Below are 22863 nucleotides of genomic sequence, written 5' to 3'. Positions count from 1 at the left end.
AAACACGGCTTCCCCGTGCTTCACTGTGGCGGCTGCATCGATCAAGTGATCCCTTTTATAGGGAGACTCGATTAATGACGTCAGTCCTACAGCCACACCCCCCTACAGTTGTAAACAAACACTAGGTGAACCCTAACTCCTACAGCGCCCCCTGTGGTTAACTCCCAAACTGCAACTATCATTTTCACAATAAACAATGCAATTTAAATGCATTTTTTGCTGTGAAAATGACAATGGTCCCAAAAATGTGTCAAAATTGTCCGAAGTGTCCACCATAATGTCGCAGTCACGAAAAAAATCGCTGATCGCCGCCATTAGTAGTAAAAAAAAAAAAAATAATAAAACTATCCCCTATTTTGTAAACGCTATAAATTTTGCGCAAAACCAATCGATAAACGCTTATTGCGATTTTTTTTACCAAAAATAGGTAGAAGAATACGTATCGGCCTAAACTGAGGAAAAAAAACATTTATATATGTTTTTGGGGGATATTTATTATAGCAAAAAGTAAATAATATTGCATTTTTTTCAAAGTTGTCGCTCTATTTTTGTTTATAGCGCAAAAAATAAAAACCGCAGATCAAATACCGTGATCAAATACCACCAAAAGAAAGCTCTATTTGTGGGGAAAAAAGGACGCCAATTTTGTTTGGGATCCACGTCGCACGACCGCGCAATTGTCTGTTAAAACGACGCAGTGCCGAATTGTAAAAACCCCTTGGGTCATTTAGCAGCATATTGGTCCGGTCCTTAAGTGGTTAATTGTGCAGTCGTGCAACACTGTACCCAAACAAAAATGTATATAATTTTTTCACACAAACAGTGCTTTCTATTGGTGGCATTTGATCAGCACTGGGTTTTTTATTTTTTGCGAAATAAGTGACAAAAAACGAAAATGTAAAAAAATTTTTTTCTTTCTGTTATAAAAACATATCCAATAAAACATTTTTAAAAATCGAATTTCTTCATACATTTTGAACAAAAGGTATTCTGCTACATGTCTTAGGTAAAAAAAAAAAAATCCCTATAAGTGCATATTGATTGCTTATAGCCAGGGGTGTGGCTAGGTGGGAAAAAGACCGGGGTCTTCAGCCCGAAGGTAAATTTAAATACCCCTCCCACATTTTAAAGTAAAATACCATTTCCTACTTTACAATTTTGCGCATTATTATCTGTAAATTATACATTTAAATTATTTTATCTTTTAGTTTTTATGTTTTTTAATTATATTGAAAGATAGGAAAAATACTTAGAGCCCATGCACACCAAGCCCGAAGCAATCTATTGTAGTGTTTATTACCTGTTATGTTGCATGTTTGCATGCACTGTTGAGGTTTGTGGGGGTACCATTCAAATAAAAAATCTTAAATGTTGATTCTTGTACATTTCACTTCCACATAAAATTCTATTATAAAGACAAAAGCAATACAGTTGAAAAAAATAATAATTTTCTGGTTGTCTGCATTTTCAGGCTTCAAATTGTTTGTGCATCTATACTGCTGCATAAAGTTACCGATGTGCTAGTGCGCAGGGCAGAGCAGTGTGTGTCACTCCCACCTACTGTTCTGACCCTGGGCTGCTGGCTGGGCCTAGTAGTACTACACAGATCAAGAGCATGGTTGGATATTCCACCTGGCTTGGCCACGGGCCAAGTGTCACTCCCACCTTCTGCTCTCTCTAGGCGGCTCACAGCCAACAGACAGATCAAGAGTGTGGTCAACGGTCGGATCTCCCACCCAGAGTGGCCACAGGCGCAGTGTCACTCCCACCTTCTGCCTGGCCTGGGCCTACTCAGATCCAGAGCGAGCACGGAGCTCCAACTTCTACCCACCACTCGCACACGTGCAGTGTCACTCCCGCCTTCTGGATCCAGCAAGGCCTATAATGGATGTCACATGTCCCACAGTGGCGGCATTGGACTAGTGTAATGTCCAGTATAGGCGCTGTCGGGTCCAGGACCTGGGACTTTGTGTATGTCACTCGGCCGCACTCTGTGCTGAGTGAGTCAGAGACAGTCTCTTTGTAAACGGCGGCTCGGGGCTAATAATACAGTTATGAATGCCTGAGACCTGGGGATTTTTGGGGACCCAATCGGGGCTATAGCCCCCTTCAGCCCCCCCTCTCGATGCCAAATTATGGTATATTTAGATTGGGAAAAAAATGTTTCACTACTAATGGCAGTGATCACTGCGATAGTGCGGCGGAAAATCTGACACTAACTGATGCTGGGGGGAACTGACAAACTGCCACTGACATCAACAGCGACATTAATAAATTGATCGGTGATAATACTATACACTGTCACTGTACTAATGACACTGACTGGGAAGGGGTTAACATATAGGACGATCAAGGAGTTAAATGTGTGCCTAGCAATGTGAAATATGTGCTGCTTTTGCTAACATATCTCTTTGTTTCTTATTCCTGCATTGCAGGGATAAGAAACAGAGAGATCATTCCCTCTGTACAGAGCCCTGTGTTGTTTGTCAAAACAGGGATCTGGACTCTAAATAGACACAGCTGATCAGGAGGTCCTGGCCATGAATCAGTGGCTGGGACTTGCTGACACACAATGCTGTGTACAATCACAGTGGGTGACGTCTTTTTTTCTGCACGGGCCGCCGGTGCACACTATGGGGTGGTCCAAAAGTGGATATTGTCTAAGTCAGCCAGTCTCTGCCAGGGCTCTGTAGAACTCTAGGGCTCCTCTAGAGCTTGACAATGATTCCTTGAGCTGTGGCTGATTGACCTCCCATTTAATGGTGCCTGCATAGTTCCAGGAAACATTGTCACTTGGGACAGCCAGCTGCATGAACCAAGTGATCTTTTTCACTGTCTTTAAGGGTGGCATTCCGACTAGTAACCTCTGTGAGGGGGGCATTCTTCCCACTAGCCAACACATAGTGGGATATTTCCCACAGACCACCAATGAATTGGTTTTTCCAAGGGTTCTTTGAGAGCTGTAAATTATTTTAAGGGTTCTTCTGAGGTAAAAAGGTTAAGAAAGGCTGCTCTAACGTGTTGGCAATGATGTAATACAATGTGGTGAACACCATAACAGGATGTGGGTACATTGATAATGTTGACACGTGTTGTAACAAAAATGTGCCAGGAGCTATTTTTATTTGTTCCTGTTAAATGCTATATATATGATTTGATGAAACAAGCTTGGCTCCTTTATCTCGATTGTCACTGGAGGTTAAACACATAAACACCACGGTAGGATTTTATAAAATGGACAGTGGTGTAATTTGGCACTACCTCTCTTGCACTGATGCCCTAGACCAGTGATGGCGAACCTTGGCACCCCAGATGTTTTGGAACTACATTTACCATGATGCTCAACTACACTGCAGAGTTCATGAGCATCATGGGAAATGTAGTTCCAAAACATCTGGGGTGCCAAGGTTCGCCATCACTGCCCTAGACTCTGGCCTATGAGTGTCTGTCATGATGACAGTTTAGATTAGACATACTGTACAATTGAAGATTTCATTTTAACTTCATCAAGAAAATTATGAAATTTGGCAATTAAAGCGGGGGTTCACCCAAAAAAAATTTTTTAACATGACATTCAGCTGAGTTGTCAGAATGACAATCGGCTGTTTTTTTTTTTCAGTGCCGTACATACCGTATTTTCACCGCCGCTTCCGGGTATGTAATGTGCGGGACTGGGCTTCCTAATTGATTGACATCCTTCTGACCGTCGCATACAGCGCGTCACGAGTTGCCGAAAGAAGCCGGACTGTGAGTCGGCTCTATACGGCGCCTGCGCACCGACGTTCGGCTTCTTTCGGCAACTCGTGACGCGCTGTATACGCCGGTCGGAAGGACGTCAATCAATTAGGAACGCCCAGTCCCGCACATTACATACCCGGAAGTGGCAGTACTCTATTTCAAAGCAAATGCCATGGGAAGCTACACTATATTACCAAAAGTATTGGGACGCCTGCCTTTATGTGTACATGAACTTTAATGGCATCCCAGTCTTAGACCATAGGGTTTAATAATGATTTGGCCCACTCTTTACAGCTATAACAGCTTCAACTCTTCTGGGAAGGCTGTCCACAAGGTTTAGGAGTGTCTATGGGAATGTTTGACCATTCTTCCAGAAGTGCATTTGTGAGGTCAGGCACTGATGTTGGACGCAAAGGCCTGGCTTGCAAAGGGTGGACCAACTCAATATTGCATACCTCCCAACTGTCCCTGATTTCGAGGGACTGTCCCTGATTTGGAGCAATGTCCCTCTGTCCCTCATTCTCCTCATTTGTCCCTCATTTTTGTCTGATCTATACAGATGTATATAAAATGCACTTTTTATCTATCAAAAAGTGTTTTCCAGTGCTCAACCATTCATCTGATTTCTAAATTGCTGCATTTGTAAATTCCAAAAGCCAATATAAAGAAATAGTAGTGGTAAAAAAAGCACTTGTGGGTTTAACCAATCTTATTTTTGTTGTACATTTCTCCTTTAAGGGGGCGTGGCAAGGGGTGTGTCCTATGCCTACATACTTTTGCTTATAGGTGTCCCTCATTCCCATCTCAGAAAGTTGGGAGGTATGATATTGAACCCTATGGACGAAGACTGGGATGCCATTAAAGTTCATGTGCATGTAAAAGCAGGTGTCCCAATACTATTGCTCACTTCTTCTTAGCAAATAGACACATTTTTGTTGAATGAGAGTTTTGCCCGCAAAATGCTTACCTTTGTGTATATACAGTAAGTAATCTTCAAAATATTCTTACAAAATTAAATATGATTTCAACCTGGCATGTCTCCACCTATCCAAGCTATTATATTGTTTAATTAGAATAAATGCAGCATGACATCATATAATATGCAGCTATAGCAATTACTAAAAATGTCATAAAGCTACCATTCCTTGGTGTGCCAGACTTATACATATAATTTATTTAATGTGTGGAGTGAATTAATTTGATATTGTCCACATGAGTTGATCATAGATCTATACTAAAAAATATATAAATAAAAAATATTTCTTAATCATACACCACGGGACACAGAGCCTTAGTCATTACATAGTGGGTTGTATGGTCACCAGAGGTGAGAACAAGTTTCCCTCCATATAACCCCTCCCATACAGGAAGTTTTTTCGCCAGTGTCTAAGAAGATTAGATGCGATGAGAATGAGTGCTAAAGGAAGCTCTGCCATGGAGGCCCTTTGGGCAAAAGAGCTATACTTCGGGTCCATCCAAGATGCTTAATTTATTACGCCCCAATTGGATGGTATCCGGGCCTTCGCGCACAAGGTAATGTCTCTCTTGAGAGGACTGTTCTCTAGGGTCCAGCACTTTTGCTTTTTCCAAACGCTAAAAGTCCTAGCAGAGTCTTTTACAAGGCCCAGGGAAGAGGCATCCTTTAAGTAGGAACCCATATCCCTGAAGGTTGGCACACAATACCCGCGGTCATGGGTGAAAATTGGTTTTGTCTGGTCTTCAGCAAACCTGCGGCGTGGATAAGGTAAGAAAAAAAAGTATTTAAGCGGAGTTCCACCCAAAATTGGAATTTCCGCTTATCCCACTCCTCACCCCCTTACATGCCACATTTGGCATGTAATTTTTTTTGGGGGGGGAGTGGGGGCTTCAGGATGAGTGGGACTTCCTGTCCCACTTCCTCCTTCCGCCGAGAGGCTAGTTAGGCGATTAAGCTTAATCGCCTACAGCAGCCCCTCCCTGTAGGCGATCACCTAAGACACGTTACAGGTCCTAGGCGATCTCCTGTCCAATTAGATGGCGCAGCGCCGCGTGCGAATGCGCAGTGCCGCTCGCGCATGCGCCGTGGGTGCCCGGCCGTGAAGCTGAAAGCTGTCACGGCCAGGTGCCCACAGTTGAAATGAAGGCGCGTCGCTGGAACGCTGGAGCAGGTAAGTGTATGTTTATTAAAAGCCAGCAGCTACACTTTTTGTAGCTGCTGACTTTTAATAAACATTAAAATTGGCTGGAACACCCCTTTAAGTTTTGTCTTACAAACTTTTTTCTTGTGGGAGTCTTCTCTAATCATGCCACTAGAGGGAGTAAAGAGTGGAAGTATTACTCACCAGAACTCCTTGCAGTGTGAGGTCATTTAGACAAGCACACTCCTAGCTGCAGAGCTCTGCCAGTTCCGACCAGCTCATATCCTCCCTGCAAGTATAGCTGGATTCTCCAGCATACAGCTTCTCCCAGGATGGCATTTGCAAATCCCTAGGCGTGCGCACGTGCTCGGGAGCATGCTTTATGGGGGCATGAGGGGGAGGGCGGTCGCAGGTGTGCACGCGTGTGCGCGGCATTACACTGTGCAGGCAAAAGCTCATAAAAGAGGCAGCAGAGCTGCAGCTCTCCCCTGGATGGGACACAGCAGCCTAAGGATACGTAAGGTCTCTAAGTGGTTGGTTACTGGCAAAAGAGGACACCCACTTAGTATGAAATTGTGTGATTAGTTGCATAATGTATGTAATAGGCTTAACTAGCACAAGAGTATATGCAGTTGATGGTACCTTGACTTTGTTGTTGGTAATATGAAAAAATATAGGGGTTAAAAAAGACAAGAAACCATCTCCATCTAAAACGAGAGTCGCTACCCGGGCCCCTTTGGTACCTTCCTCCCCGGTAATTTATGATACACCTGTGCAGGGTGGGCCATTGACTCCAGCAGGGGTCGCCGCCTCTCCTGAGGTGTCTGGGTCTGCGTTTGTCACTGAGGACTCTTTGGCAGTAGCCATTAGCAATTTAGAAGGGAGACTCGCTTCATTAAATCGCTAAAAACTCGCAAAAGGAGAAAAAGCGAAGTAGGGTGCCTTCAGTTGCTTCAGATCTCCCGTCAGAAGGGTCTGATGAGGATGAGGAGGACATGCCTCCATCAGAGGATAAGGATGAGGACTCTGATAGATCTGACGCTTCAGAGTGCAGTGCAGGTGCAATATTACACTGAGACAGTTCGTGCTGCATTTAAGTTGCCTCTTTCAGAGTTAACTGACTCATCTGTGCCCGCACTGGGGTTGTTAAAATCCCCACAGACTGCTTGTTCCTTCCCGGTTCATCCTTTGTTGGAAAAACTGATTTACGCAGACTGGAAGCATCCAGACACGCGTTTCTCTCCGCCTAGGAGGTTTGAAGTCCTTTATCCAATGGAGGAAAACATTTCCAAAAAATTGAGTCTCCCCTCAGTGGACGCAGCAATTTCTTGTGTAAACAAGAGTTTAACCTGTCCGGTAGACAATGCCAAGGTATTTAAAGATCCTTCTGAGAAAAAATTGGAATCTTTATTAAAATATTCCTTTCTCCTGGCAGGTTATGTGTCAAGTCCTAAGGGATCAAGTGAAGGAAGGGTTAAAAGACCTGCCCTCTGAGCAAGCCAAATTTTGGGGGAAAATGCCAAAGGCTTTATGTTTCGCAGTAGACGCCATTAGGGATTCTATACAGCAAACATCTCGCCTTACACTCCAGCTAGTGCACATGCATAGAATTCTTTTGACCAGTTTCCCCTTTCATGGGGAACAGCTTTTTGGGGATGATTTAGAAAAATATATCCAAAAGTTATCAAGCGGCATGACTACTCTGTTGCCAGAGGAAAAAAAAACAAGCGTCCTTGTTTTAAGCATTCTCTCTCCCCAGCTCCGAAGGCATCGGCCAGTCAGTGGCGACGGTGTCCGCAGACAGTCACAAAGGCTAAGAATCAGGGCCAGGCCCAGAAGTACAGGAAGCAGTGGGGCCAACAAGCGAATAAGCAGAGCCCCAAATCTTCCCTTAATGAAGGGGCGCAAGTGGGGGGCGGCTCCGGCAGTTTTCAGCGACCTGGCAGACAGAGGTCCAGGACAGATGGGTAGTATCTGCTGTATCCCTAGGGTACAAGCTGGAATTTCAGGGGATTCCACCCCATCGGTTCCGAAGTTCTGGGGTCTCTAAAGATCCAAAAAATGAGATTCTTTGTTCCGAGGTTTGGATCATTTGTTGTCTCAAGGGGTAATCAAAGAAGTCCCCCTAAAAGAGCAAGGTGCAGGGTTTTACTCAAACCTTTTTGTGGTTCCAAAACCAAACGGAGACGTCAGACCCATTCTGGACCTGAAAGATCTAAACCAATTTCTGGACATTCGCCATTTCCGAATGGATACCATTCGATCCGTGGTCACCACCCTACAAGGCGGAGAATATTTAGTGTCGATAGACATCACGGACGCCTATTTACATGTGCCTATTCATCCCACTCACTAAAAATTTCTAAGGTTTGCGGTAGAGCATCGCCATTTTCAGTTTGTGGCTCTTCCTTTTGGTTTGGCAACTGCACCCGGGGTATTCACAAAAATCCTGGCTCCTGTGTTAGCAAACTTGAGAGCACAGGGTATAACGGTGTCAGCCTATCTAGATGATCTACTTGTAATAGATCAGTCAAAGGCAGGACTAGAGCAAGCAGTGTTCTATATGGTGAGATACCTGGAGCAGTTAGGATGGGTTATAAACCTACAAAAATCCACTCTTCAGGCTCAAAGAAGAGTAGAATATCTTGGCATGATCATAGATACAGCCCAAAGCAGGGTATTCCTCCCAGAACCAAAGGTAAAAGCCCTAAGAGAGTTAATCCACAGGGTCAGGACAAAGAGGAGACCTGTGCATGAGGCTATTAGGAAAGATGGTGGCCTCCTTCGAGGTGGTTCCTTACGCCCAGTTTCATTCGAGACTCCTAAAGGGCGGCATTCTGGATGTCTGGAACAGAAAAAAACAAACTTTGGATTTTCCCATGAGTCTGTCTCCACAAGTGCGCCAAAGCTTCAGTTGGTGGTTAAAAAGCCAAAACTTGCGCAAAGGACGGTCCTTCCTTCCAGTCACTTGGAAAGTGGTATCCACGGATCCCAGCCTGTTAGGAGCTGTGTTGGAGGAAGACTTAGCCCAGGGTACCTGGACAAAAAAAGAGGAGAGCCTACCCATCAACTAGAGATTCGGGCAGTATAATTAACTATCAAGACCTGGACACACAGGTTACAGGGTTACCCTGTTCGGATACAATCCGACAATGCTACTGCTGTAGCCTACATCAATCACCAAGGAGGCACCCGGAGTCGGGACGCCCAGAAGAGGTGAATCGGATTTTAAGATGGGCAGAAAGACATATACCTTACCTGTCTGCGATTTTCATTCCAGGGGTAGAAAACTGGCAAGCGGACTATCTAAGTCGCCAGCAATTGCTGCCAGGAGAATGGTCACTCCACCCAGAGGTCTTTCAGGCAATATGCCAGAAATGGGGGACCCCGGATATAGACCTGCTAGCCTCCAGACTCAACGGGAAGTTGGACAACTTTGTGTCCAGGACAAAAGAACCTGCGAGCCTACGGCACGGATGCGTTGACAATTCCATGGGATCAGTTCTCACTGATTTATGCATTCCCTTCGATCCCCCTCTTACAGAGATTGCTGTGCAGGATTAAGAAGGAGAGAATACCAGTGCTCCTAGTGGCCCCGAATTGGCCAAGGAGACCCTGGTACGCACAAATCATAAAGATGGCAGTAGGAAGACCTTGGGTGCTTCCGCTCCATCACGACCTGTGGTCGCAGGGACCAGTATTCCATCCTTCCTTACGGAAGCTAAGTTTGACAGTCTGGCTACTGTGACCTACATCTTGAAGAAGCAAGGAGTCTCGGGTTCAGCCCTTTCTACATTCATTAGTGCAAGAAAGCCAGCCTCTAGGCTAATTTACTATAGAGTCTGGAAAACTTATGTTTCTTGGTGTGAATCCAGGAAATTGAATCCCTTAAAATATGACATAAGTAGAATTCCAGCCTTTTGCCAAGTTGGAGTGGATATGAAATTAGCCCTGAGTACCATAAAGGGTCAAATATCAGCTCTATCAGTCTTTTTTCAAAAACCATTGGCATCTCATTCCCTAGTTCGGCATTTATTCAGGGAGTGCTGCGGATAAACCCGCCAGTCAAGTCACCCTTGTGTCCTTGGGATTTTAACCTAGTATTGTCAGTTCTGCAAGAGCACCCTTTTGAACCTATTCATCAGATTCCTTTGATTCTCTTGAGCAAGAAATTGTTTTTTTTTATTGCTATCTCTTCTGCCAGAAGAGTATTGGAGTTAGCAGCTCTTTCTGCTAAAGAACCTTATTTAATTTGTCACAAAGACAAAATTGTACTACGCCCTCATCCTACCTTTCTTCCAAAAGTGGTATCGGCGTTTCATTTAAATCAAGACATTGTTTTGCCTTCCTTTTTTCCTGAACCGCAGACAGCGGAGGAAAGGTTTTTGCACTCTCTAGATGTAGTGAGGGCAGTGGAAGTTTATCTGCAAGCTATGGCTTAGATACGTAAAACAGATGTTTTGTTCATTGTACCAGATGGTCCCAAAAAAGGCCAACCGGTATCAAAATCCACCATTGCCAGGTGGGTTTGTCAAGTAATTATTCAGGCTTATGATTTAAGGAAGGAGATTCCTCCCTTTCCTGTTAAGGCGCACTCGACCAGAGCGATCAGTGCTTCATGGGCAGTGCATCACCAGGCTTCAAAGGCTCAGATCTGTAAAGCTGGTCGGTAAGTAGGCTTGGTTTTTCCCTGGGCATTCCCCAGGTTTTTGTTGTTATCTGCTTTAGCCTTCCAATGCTACTTACTGTTATGGCCAGCTATAGACGGGGGCAGTGGACATGTTTATGCTTCACCTGTGGTGTTTATATTGGTCCATCAGTGCACCAACACCTTTGCAGCCATTGTGCTATATGCTGGGTGCTTGGTGTGCTCTTGTACCTTTAAAGGAGGGGTGGCTTCCCTTCAGTTCACCTGCCCTTGTCTATCCATTAAAATGCATGTGCCTCCACTGTGGGGACGCTCATTGTTTAGTGTTAGGACCACAGATATTGCAGGGTGCCTTGGCGCGGCTCTGTGGCTCACGCATGCGTTTGCAAATGCGTGCGGACTGAACCCCTGTTTTTAACACATACTGTAGACAGGTTAATTGGTTTTCTGCAAGCTGGTCGGTAAGTAGGCTTGGTTTTTCCCTGGGCATTCCCCAGGTTTTTGTTGTTATCAGATCTGTAAAGCTGCATCTTGGTCCTCAGTCCATACATTTACAAAATTCTATCAAATAGATGTAAAAGGCACATGAGGATTCTGCCTTCAGGCGTAGTGTGCTGCAGGCAGCGGTCTAGGGCTTCTTGTCTATGGCAGCCTGATGGATCTGTGTCTCCCACCCTTCATTGAGCATTGCTCTGGGACGTCCCACTATGTAATGATTAAGGCTCTGTGTCCCATGGTGTACGATAAAGAAAGTAGAATTTTTAATAACAGCTTACCTGTAAAATCCTTTTCTCTGAGTACACCACGGGACACAGAGGTACCCCCCTTCTATGGGATACTTACTGCTTTGCTACAAGACTGAGGTACTTCCTGTATGGGAGGGGTTATATGGGGGAAACTTGTTCTCATAGGTTGTGCCAGTGTCCAATCACCTCTGGTGACCATACAATCCACTATGTAATGACTAAGGCTCTGTGTCCCGTGGTGTACTCAAAGAAAAGGATTTTACAGGTAAGCTGTTATTAAAAATCCTACTATCTAAAAAAAATGGGGCTGACTCAACGTGCTTTTTTTCTGTGGTTACTTCTTTTTGTTTTTAAGTATGTCTCTAGCCAAAATTTTGCCTATACTACCTCTTTGTTTTGTTATTACTGTCTGTTTTCCCAGTGAGAGTAAATCATTTCATTTGTCCTGGGGATCACTGTCACCAAGAAAGAAGGTGATGGACTATTTAAAATAATACAATTGTCTCTGCAATAGGAAGTGAGAGTAAATCTTACAATAGGGAGTCTTGTTTTGGAAACAATTAAAGTGGTAGTAAACGTGGGCGTCCTCAGGTAGGGGCAAGGGGGGGCAAGAGCCCCCCTAGAATCAGGGATCAGCAAGGTCTGCGCCATAGGTGTGCGCATGTGTTGTATACGCCTGAAATCTGCACCCTGTACATAGCACACGCCTGGATTCTGCACCCTGTACATAGCACAAGCCTGGAATCTGCACCCTGTACATAGCACACACCTGGAATCTGGACATAGCACACGCCTGGAATCGGCACTATATACATAGCACATGCCTAGAATAAAGTCTGCTGTTTCCCCTTTAAAAATGAGTACTTGCTAGTCGCGGCTAAGCCCCCCCCCCCTTCATGACATTGTCGAAAGGGGGCGGAGCATGGGTGACCTTAAAACGAGTTCTGCGGACGCCCATGGTAGTAAACACATTTTTTTCATCTTTTACCTACAGGTAAGCTTGAAATAAGGCACAGTTTAGGAAATATCCAAAGTGCACACACTCAGAAGGGTTGGCATACCATAACATCAGAGCTTGTGTCGTGACGTCATCATGCCCCCGGCCACTCATGTAGCTGGAGGACACAAACCCAGAAGGAAGACGGGGTGAAGATGGAAGCCCCCTCGGCGGTGACAGCGTGATGCTGGAGGGCTTCATTTTAAGGTTAGTCTCTCATAATGTTCTAGTATGCAATCCATACTAGCACATTATGACATTGCCTTACAGGGGACGTTTTTTTTTCTTCAATTACGGTTTACTACCACCTTGACAGAAGATTTTCTCTCAGTTTAGAGAGATTTCCTTTCATTTCCTGTTGTGTCTCACACACAGAAAGTGAGGTGAATTTCCCCAATGGGACACAAATTGCAAAAAAAGGACATGAAAACAGACAATATATAACTCTGCCTTGCTCTTACTAAAAAGTTTATGGTAGAGACATGCTTTAATATATTTTATTAGCAATAGTATAACTGTATGAATGGTTGATTTCTCAGTATTCTTATTCAGTTTCTCGTTTCACAGTGATGAGTTCATTTGTACAGTGAAGATAATGCTGCTGGGAAAAGACATGACATCAAAAGGTAAATCGGAGAACTGCTCTTTATTTAAAGTATATGTGATGCCTCACCCTATTCAGTTTAAAATAGTATAGAAGCCTGCCTTGCATACACACGATCACACAAAAGTTCTCTGAACTTTCAAGCGTTAAGAACGCAGTGACGTACAACACTACAACGAGGCAAGAAAAATAAGTTAAATGCTTCCGAGCATGCGTCAAATTGTTTCCGAGCATGCTTGTTGGTTTTTTTTCCAGTTGGAATTACATGATTGGTTGATCGAAGTAAGCATAACATAACCTAATTATTAAGTGAAAATGCCCTTTACAAACTGAAAATTCACTTTGAAAGTGAACATACTCTACTCCTTTGGTATATCAACCCCAGTGGATGTGCTCTACTGTTCACAATGCAAGTCCATCCTAAAGTTCAAAGTTTCTCTTACAGGTAAAGAGACTGAAGATGATATCTATTGCGCATGTCTGTCAAAGGCATTATGTCAAGTGGCTACACCAGTCACAGTTGGTTTATATGCCCCCTTTGGGGGCAGAGTTTATATGCTTCTGGATCGTATAACAAGTAAGTAAAATTAATATAATCTAAACTAATATTAGTTTCTTAGCTGTTAACCGTAAAAACGTAAAACCTAAATCCAAACCATATCTCTGTACAAAATGTAAGAAAATGTGGGTCATGTAGATAGCACCCCAGGTTGGACTGCTGACCCCAGTGAAAGCTCTCTTCATAGAACAGTGTGCCCCCCACATACCCTATTCTTTGGGAAACTATTATGCCTTGTACACACGATCGGTTTTCCCAGTGGTAAAAAGTCCTCCGGGAAAACTGAGGGGAAAATCGAGAACCTGCTCATTAGCTTTTCCCACCTACACACGACCGGTTTTCCTGGCAGGAAAACTGCCATGAGAGCTTTGGTCGGGAAACCCGGCCGTGTGTATGCTCCACCGCAGGTTTTCCCCATAGAAAAACTGCCGGCTTAAAAAACGCAGTGAATCCCGGCGGGATAAAAGAAAACATGTTCTCATTTTTCCCGTCAGGATTCCCGGCAGTTTTCCTGTTGCGAAAACTGCTATGGAGCGTACACACGGGCGGTTTTCCTGGCCAAAAGCGGTCATGGCAGTTTTCCCGACAGGAAAATCCTTTTGTGTGTATGAGGCATTGAAGACAAAAGTAAAGGTTGAGCTTTCTAATAAAAGTAAAAGTTGTTCGATGTCTTTCAAGATACAAGAACCTGTGCAAAGCCCGATGTTCAAAATGACAATGACTTTCCAGACACAGCATGGTGACCTGTTTTGATAACTATGTTTTGCTTTGGTTTCACGTCATGTTTGAGTCTTGCCTTGATAAGGCATTTTCCTTTCTTGTACTAACTTTTCCTGTTTCAGTAAAATCAATTATCTTTTGGCTGCAGCATTTAATGTTTCATAGATCACAAACTGTATGTTTATGATGTGCCTGTGATCTTGGGCCAGATTCTCGTAGATATGGCGCCGGCGTAGTGTAAGTCATTTACACTACGCCACCGCAACTTACTGGAGGAAGTGCCGTATTCTTCAACCACTTGCTCCGTAGTTTGCGGCGGCGTAGTGTAAATGGCCCGGCGTATCCCCGCGTAATTCAAAGGGGGCGGCTTGTATTTAAATTAAGCGCGCCCCCGCGTCGATTGAACTGCGCATGCGCCGAGCTGAAAAATAGCCCAGTGCGCATGCTCCAGCTCATGACGGAAAACGTCAATGACGCCGACATGGGCGTCATTGACGTAAAGTCGTATTCAAGAACGACTTAGGAAAACAACGAACCCAACGGGAAAAGACGACGCGGACCCGACGCCATACTTAACATGGCATACGACGGACTGGCGTAAGGTTACCCCTCATATAGCAGGGGTAACCTTACTCCTACGGAAACGACGCAAGCGACGAGTACGCGACGCAAATTCGTTCGGGAATCGTCGTATCAGGCTCATTTGCATAGTCAAATGAGACCTGAACGTAAACGCCACCTAGCGGCCAGCGGCAAATTACATTTAAGATCCGACAGTGTAAGTCACTTACACCTGTCGGATCTTGGCCGTATCTATGCGAAAATGATTCTAGGAATCACTCGGAAAAACAGAGATACGACGGTGTTTCCTGAGATACATCGTCATAACTCTTCTGAGAATCTGGCCTATTGTCACTAAGCCAACAGTAGAGTTTCTGGCCATGGGAATAAACCCACCAAAACCCTGATACTGTAGAAGGTGGCCACCAAAATATAAAAAAAAAAAAAGTAACCATAGTAAAGCCTCGTACACACGCACGGTTTTCTTGGCAAGAAACAAAGAAAACTGCTGGCAGAGCTTTCTTGCAGAGTAAACCGTGCGTGTGTACAAGGCTTTTAGGTTTCTCGTCAAGAAAACTGCCGAGAATCTAGACGAGAAAAAAAGAGAACCTGCTCTCTCTTTTCTCGTTGTGATTCTCTGCAGTGTTTTCCTGCCGAGAAATCCGAGCGTCTGTATACTTACCTGTCGTTGTGGAAACCCACACATGCTCGAAATGACTGACACATGCGCAGTAGCTTCCAAGGCATAGGTAGGGTGAAGCAAGATGGCGGCGACGGCATCGAACGTGGCGAGCGCATGCTCATTGTAGTTGATGACGTCACCGCGTTCGTGCCATTCAAAAGAACGACGGTACTTTTGAATCATACGTCTGTACACTCGGCCGGCAAGAGAATCTTACCAGGAATCTCATCAGGAAAAACAACGTTTTTTTCCTGACGAGAATCTGGGACGTGTGTACAGGGCTTTAAGACTTCACCAAATTATTCAGATTTTTTAATAAATGCATACATTTAAAAAATAAATAAATATTGGTTTAGTAATCTGTTGTTCATATGTTTTAGAGTGCATGAGAGAAGAAGCATTACGTATAACGGAGAAGGAGGAGACAACTTTAAAACAAGCTACAGTTAACCCTAATGGATTGGGCTTCCTACATTTACTCTGGCGTCTAATATTCTACTGTCCTCTGATCACCTCACATCACCAAGAACGAAAAAGCATCCAGTTCATATTTGTGCACTTTAGCGCTTGGCAGTATGCAGGTAGCGACCGTCTATGGGCTGGCCTTGTCACCACACTCTGTGACCAAATACGACGACATTTTGGAAAATTTCCACTGTGTGTTTTTAATGTCCTGGGCTCAACCCCCAAGTTGAATCTTGAAGAAGATGTCAAGGAATGGAAATTTAAGAAGACCTTCTGTATCATTTTGGTAGTTACTATTATCTTGCTTGTCATTGGTTTGTGCCTTTTACTTATACCTATAAACTCCAGCAGCCACGAAGGTGAAGAGAAAGCCAGTACTGTTTTTGGAAGTTTGGCTACAATTGTTGCAGGTTCAGGCATTGCCATGACATTGTATAAATTATGCAAAAGTCTCCTAGTTAGTCAGAAACAGAAGATTGAACGCTTAGTCAATAGCCAGAAATTCAGTTCTCAAATGGGCTTTATGAATGAAGTTAAAAAGGAGGTAGAACTTATAACTCAGATGGTCCAATACATGGAGATTTTTCAGAAGCAAAAAATCAGAGTGGTTCTACAGATTACTAGCTTGGAACTTTGTGCACCAGAAAAGGTGGTCGGGGTACTGGATGCCATGAATACTCTTCTCTCTGACCAAAGATCTCCATTTATATCTATATTAGTTGTTGACCCTAGTATTATTGTCACCTGTTTGGAGAATGCAGGCTCCTTGAAAGGCATGGCAGACAATGGGTACATGTTTTTGAACCGTACTGTTACTCTGCCATTCTCTGTGCCAGCTCTTGGTAAGAAAACCAAGCTGCAACTTCTAAGAAAGGCTGTACAGAGAACTGAGGATCTTATTGACTGGCCTTGCAGAAATGATGCTACTCGAGGTACTAAAACGGGTATAGCTGAGTCCATGAAATTGTTAAGAGAAGAGCTCTCAGAAGATGATGATTCAGAGGTAGGCATACCAATATATCAAGCTGCATACTGCATTCAAGAGGCATTTTATGCCCTGTATAGTGAACGTGGAGTTCTCAATGAATACATTCCTGACAGCATCTGTCAAATGAAACGAATTGTTAATGCAATTCCAGTCATGGTCCATCTGATGATGCTGAGTAAAATACCGTGGGGCAACTTGTCTGCTAAATCTGTAGCTGCTTGGGTTGTCCTCTGTAATCAGTGGCCCTGTAGGCTAAGCTGGATTCTTCAGTGTCTGGAAGATGAAGAACAACAAGGCTCAGAGGAAGGGTTTAGCAATAGTTTACTTTGGAATGTGTTTAAGAAGAACAGTAAGGAACTGTTTGCCATGAAAGCTGGGCTTAAAAACCTATTGGATTTGGATGGAGATCCAGAGATTTTCCAGAGGTTCCTTTCTAAAGACTTCCCTTTCACAGTGGAGGAATCCAGAAGACTGATGAAGTGCACCATTAATCTGGATTTTTCTGTAAAGAACAAAATGGGGCTCCATCGTGGAATCAACAGCCTTCAAAATGACTGGAAGGATGCAGAAGCTGCTGAAAATAAGACTGGAAAAGAAGATGATATCTGTAACAATGATGCAGGTAAAGTTGGTGAAGGCGTTCCGACTCCCGACTGGCCTAAAGAGGTCGAGAAAAGAGAAATTGACAAGACACGGTGGAAAGAGGCAAGCTGGTTTAAATCAGAAGTATGTGAGGATATTGGAGAAGGATCCATAAGAGCAATGCAGGAAAAAGTATTCAACGTTGTGATAGAAGAAGCTGAAATTAACATTCACACAACACCAACTTTAAAGCTGTGCGGCACAGAGTGTGACTGTATGGAATGTAAGCCTGTATATGATACAACCAGAAGTGGAATAGAGTTCTCTCAGGATAGAAATAATGGTGAACTAATAACACAAATGCAAGAAAATGACAATGAATGCATTTTACAGACTCAGCAGAAAGCCATGGATGGCAATCAATTAAAGGAGCTATCTGGGAAATTAATAGTGGTGCAAAAGAAGGATGAAGAATCCACCTACCAAATACAAAGTCAGATTAATGACCTCATAGTACTAAGCATGGAAAAATAAATATTACAGAAACAAGAGGCTTAATTCACAAAGTTAACACACCAGGATGTAGACCTTTTCTTAAGAGTCAAGTAAGATTTGAAAATTACAGTCACATGGCTAAAATACAGATCCTTATGCATGTGCAAAAAGCTTTGTGAGTTGAGTCCAAGGTTTTATTAAATAACACAGGGCCAGATCCACAGCCAGCCGCCGTAACTTAAATATTCCCATTTAAGTTACACTGCCGCAAAATTTCTACCTAAGTGCCCGATCCACAAAGCACTTACCTAGAAATTTTCGGCTGTGTAACTTAAATTCCGGGCGGCGCAAGGCGTTCCTATTGAAATGGGGCGAGTCCCATTTAAATTAGGTGCGCTCCCGAGCCGGACGTACTGCGCATGCTCACGACGTCATTTTCCCGACGTGCTTTGCGCGGTTTTACGTTGCGCCGGGTTTTGAGAATCGTGACGGGCGTAAAAAAAAAAATACGAGTTGCGTCGGGAAAAAAAAAAGACGGCGACGCGGGATAGAAGGGTCTACTTTTACAAGGCCTAAACAGTTTAGGCCTTGTAAAAGCAGCCCTAATATTGCCTTTGCAAACTAATACTTACGGAGAAAAAACGAAGCGTAAAAGCTTTGTGGATCTCTGTAAGTGCCAATTTGCATACCCGAAGCGGCATTTCAACGAGAAATGCCCCCAGCGGCGGCCGAGGTACTGCATCCTAAGATCCGGCAGTGTAAGTCCCTTACACATGTCGGATCTTCTCCCTATCTATTGGAAACTGATTTTGTGGATCAGTTCCATAGATAGAAACAGGGATACGACGGCGTATCAGTAGATACGCCGTTGTATCCCTTTTGTGGATCTGGCCCACAGTGAATTATCATCTGTGATTGTGACTCATTCAATGAATCTCTTTTGCCCCGTACACACAAGCGGTTTTCCTATTCGAAAAAAAAATAATTATGGTTTTCTCAACGGAATTCCTCTCAAGCCTGCCTTGCATACACACGGTCACACAAAAGTTTGGTGAACTTTTGACTGCCAAGAAAGCAGTGACGTACAACACTACGACAAGCCAAGAAAATGAAGTTCAGTGCTTCTGAGCATGCGTGTGTAGGCAAGACTGATGAAGGTCAGCTTCATCTGAATTCCGCCAAAAAATTCCAGCGGATTTTATTCCATCAAAAATCTGATCGTGTGTACTCAGCATAAGAGAAAATAAACCTGCAGTAAAGAAAGACCAAGTCCGATCCCCTGCCCAGCAGAACTGTATATGTGGCAGAACTGTTTATCTGCTGGAGCGAAGGGGAGCGCCATCTGCTGGAGGAGCCGCAGATTGGATAATAAAAACTGCCTTTCCTGTCCTCTAGGCTTAAAGTAGATGTAAACCCATGTTTGATGTCACAATGTAGAGAATACAATTTCCTATCATCTGTGCCCAGTCTTGCCACACAGAGTTAATCTAGCGCTGAGCAATCCTCTTTTTATTGTTCAGTGAAATAAAACAGACTTCCAGATAAAGACCAAAGTCCTTGCTTGAGTGACAGGTTATTTACATATCTTGTGCACTAGCTTGCAGACATGCACAGCTTCTGTAAAGTGCACAATTCACATCCCCCTCTCCTCTCCTCCTCTCCTCTCCTGTCCAGTTCTCCCAGGATTGGCTGTCTTTCCTGTGTTTTGATTAAATGTTTTCAAAATATGGGGTGATCCACAGTTCAGTGTAAACAGCCATCAGAATTTACATAGACAAGAAGCTATGCATGTCTGCAAGCTAGTGCACGAAATATGTAAATAACCTGTCACTCAAGCAAGGACTTTGGTCTTTATCTGAAAGTCTGTTTTATTCCACTGAACAATAAAAAGAGGATTGTTCAGCGCTGGATTAACTCTGTGTGGCAAGACTGGGCACATATGATAGGAAATCGTATTCTCTACATTGTGACATAAAAAAAAAAATTGGGTTTACATCCACTTTAAATGAGCATGTAACCCTTGCAGTGCAGCCCCACTACAAGGGAGGCTTCCCCCCCCCCCCCCCAGGGTTGAGCTTTAAAATTCCTTCTCACAGAATTGAATGTTTACTAACAGAATTTAATTACTCTACAATAAAGTATTATTTTTCTTCTATATTTCACTATAGAATACATTTATTACGTTACCCCTTACTTAGAATACAGATGCTTCTGATATTAAGAAATATGATTTGACTTGATTTTTATTTATTACATGTATTTTACTTGCACCAATCATTTTCAAAGCACTTTTCATATTGTACATTTACATTAGTCCCTGCCCTCAGGGAGCCTATAGGCTAAGGTCCTTATCTCACATGCATACTACATACAAAGGACAATTAGACAGGAGTCAATAAACTTACTAGCATGTCTTAAACTGGCCATACATTATACAATTTTCTTATTCAATTTACTTATTCCTTTAGATTTACATTCATGTATTCATGTATGTCATGCAAGGGCCGGCCTCATTATACAAATTGAGAGTTTTTAGGTATGACCTCATATTATTATATGGCTTTGGTAAATCTAAAGGAAAATTGTAGAAAGCCACAGTACAGCCATAGGGAGAATCATTTTCCCAGTAAATACTACCTGATTTCGGGAGTGACAGGCTCTTGCTGAGCTTATGATCCATAACCCACTACAGGTTATGGTTAAAGCACCAATAGGTTAGCAACACACAGATCACTTGGAAGGATTCCTAGCCAGGCAGTCATCAACAGTGACTTTGATTATATACTGTAAACTGTTAAAATGTCCGGATGCTGCTATTCCCAGTCAGCATAGTCATTCTTTCTCAGGAATTACATGCAAAGGAGGTAAAGCAATTGCAAAGACAGGGTCCTCCAGCCACCCCCCCCCCCCCCCTTCACATCATATGTTCCCTCATCAGATCAGAGCTCCCCGCATCACATAAGAGGTCCCCATTTACATTAGAGGCCCCCCATCACATTAGAGGTCCACCTTCACATTAGAGGTCCCCCATCACATTTGAGGGCCCCCATCACATTAGAGGCCCCACTTCACATTAGGAGGTCCCCCGTCACATTAGAGGTCCCCCTTCACATTAGAGGTCCCCCATCACATTAGATATCCACCTTCACATTAGAGGTCCCCCATCACATTAGATATCCACCTTCACATTAGAGGTCCACCTCCACATTAGAGGTCCCCCTTCACATTAGAGGCCCCCATCACATTAGACGCCCCCATCACATTAGAGGTCCCCCTTCACATTAGAGGTCCCCCTTCACATTAGAGGTCCCCCATCACATTAGAGGCCCCACTTCACATTAGGAGGTTCCCCTGTCACATTAGAGGTCATTCATCACATTAGAGGTCCCCCATCACATTAGAGGCCCCACTTCACATTAGGAGGTTCCCCTGTCACATTAGAGGTCATTCATCACATTAGAGGTCCCCCATCACATTAGAGGTCCCCCATCACATTAGAGATCCACCTCCACATTAGAGGTCCCCTTCACATTAGATATCCACCTTCACATTAGAGGTCCCCCATCACATTAGAGATCCACCTTCACATTAGAGGTCCCCCTTCACATTAGAGGTCCCCCTTCACATTAGATGCCCCCATCACATTAGACACCCCCATCACATTAGAGGTTCCCCATCACATTAGAGATCCACCTTCACATTAGAGACCCTCTGTCATATTAGAGGTCCCCCTTCACATCAGAGACCTCTTTTACATTAGAGGTCCCCCATCACATTAGATATCCACCTTCACATTAGAGATCCACCTCTACATTAGAGGCCCCCATCACATTAGACGCCCCCATCACATTAGATGCCCCATCACATTAGAGGTCCATCATCACATTAGAGGTCCCCCATCACATTAGATATCCACCTTCACATTAGAGATCCAGCTTCACATTAGAGGTCCCCCTTCACATTAGAGGCAGCCATCACATTAGACGCCCCCATTACATTAGAGCAGTGTTTCTCAATTCCAGTCCTCAGGCCCCCCCAACAGGTCAGGTTTTCAGGATTTCCATTATTTTGCACAGGTGATTTGATCAGTTTCACTGCCTTAGTAATCACCACAGCCTTTTCATCTGAGGGAAATCCTGAAAACCTGACCTGTTGGGGGGGCCTGAGGACTGGAATTGAGAAACACTGCATTAGAGGTCCCCCTTCACATAAGAGCATCCATCACATTAGAGATCCACCTTCACATTAGAGACCCTCTGTCACATTAGAGGTCCCCCTTCACATCAGAGACCTCTTTTACATTAGAGGTCCTCCATCATATCAGAGGTCCCCCTCCATCACATCAGAGCCCCCCATACATTAGAGGGCCCCTATACATCAGAGCCCCTTCTGACACTGGGCAACCTGGGTCTCATTTTCGAGGCACCCAGAGGCAACCCAGGTGGCATCCTGGTTGAGTAATTAATTCTCAAAGCTCACATAAAAGTCAGGTTATATTCAGTTTCTATCAGAAACACCACTGAGGCTGACAGGCTGCTCTCTTAAGTAGTACACACTGTTAGTTTTTATTGTATTGGGAATATTTTCCTGCATTCCTATCTTGGAGACACGGTAAGGAATGGGAAGAAATCTCTCTAACATAAAGGATATCCATTCTAAAGCCTACTTTGCACTATTAATTTATTTTTTCCTGTTTCCTGTATCGTCCCGGGTCCTTGTGTGCAGGAAGTCTCAGCTTAGATTTCTGTGCTTCTATTGCATTGAAAACGAAATGTGCAGTCTAAAGGCTCCTACAAACTATAAGAAAATCGGGCAAACGAATCATCCTAAGAATTTTCTTAGTGTGTACAAAACTTTCGACGAAATTTGAAAGTACAAACTCCCAAAAATTTCTTATGTGGGAACAGAACAAACGATTTTTGCTTAATGTGTACCATTTTGGTACGATTTTCGTATGAGAA

At 43.8% G+C, this 22863-nt stretch overlaps 1 protein-coding gene across 4 annotated transcripts in view; it reads left to right on the top strand.

Annotated features, from left to right (window-relative positions):
* The window catches only part of NKPD1 (NTPase KAP family P-loop domain containing 1), a 33517-nt gene extending 15480 nt beyond the window's left edge, over nucleotides 1-18037 (top strand). For 2 of the 4 annotated variants that reach the window (XM_040323580.1, XM_040323579.1), the window contains exons 2-4: nucleotides 12814-12872; nucleotides 13296-13427; nucleotides 15753-18037. In XM_040323580.1, the coding sequence (XP_040179514.1) occupies nucleotides 12842-12872; nucleotides 13296-13427; nucleotides 15753-17941 (2352 nt within the window). In that variant the 5' untranslated portion in view covers nucleotides 12814-12841 and the 3' untranslated portion in view covers nucleotides 17942-18037. Of the gene's footprint in view, nucleotides 1-5085; nucleotides 5272-12243; nucleotides 12454-12813; nucleotides 12873-13295; nucleotides 13428-15752 lie in introns of those variants that run through there. The other 2 variants (XM_040323578.1, XM_040323577.1) reach the window with 2 other exon arrangements.
* Nucleotides 18038-22863: the final 4826 nt, after the last annotated feature.

This window comes from Rana temporaria, chromosome 9 (assembly GCF_905171775.1).
Source record: "Rana temporaria chromosome 9, aRanTem1.1, whole genome shotgun sequence".
In the NCBI taxonomy this organism is placed as follows: Eukaryota; Metazoa; Chordata; class Amphibia; order Anura; family Ranidae; genus Rana; species Rana temporaria.
The sequence above is the reverse complement of the archived record's forward strand: the minus strand, read 5'-3'. Positions and strand labels throughout refer to the sequence as shown.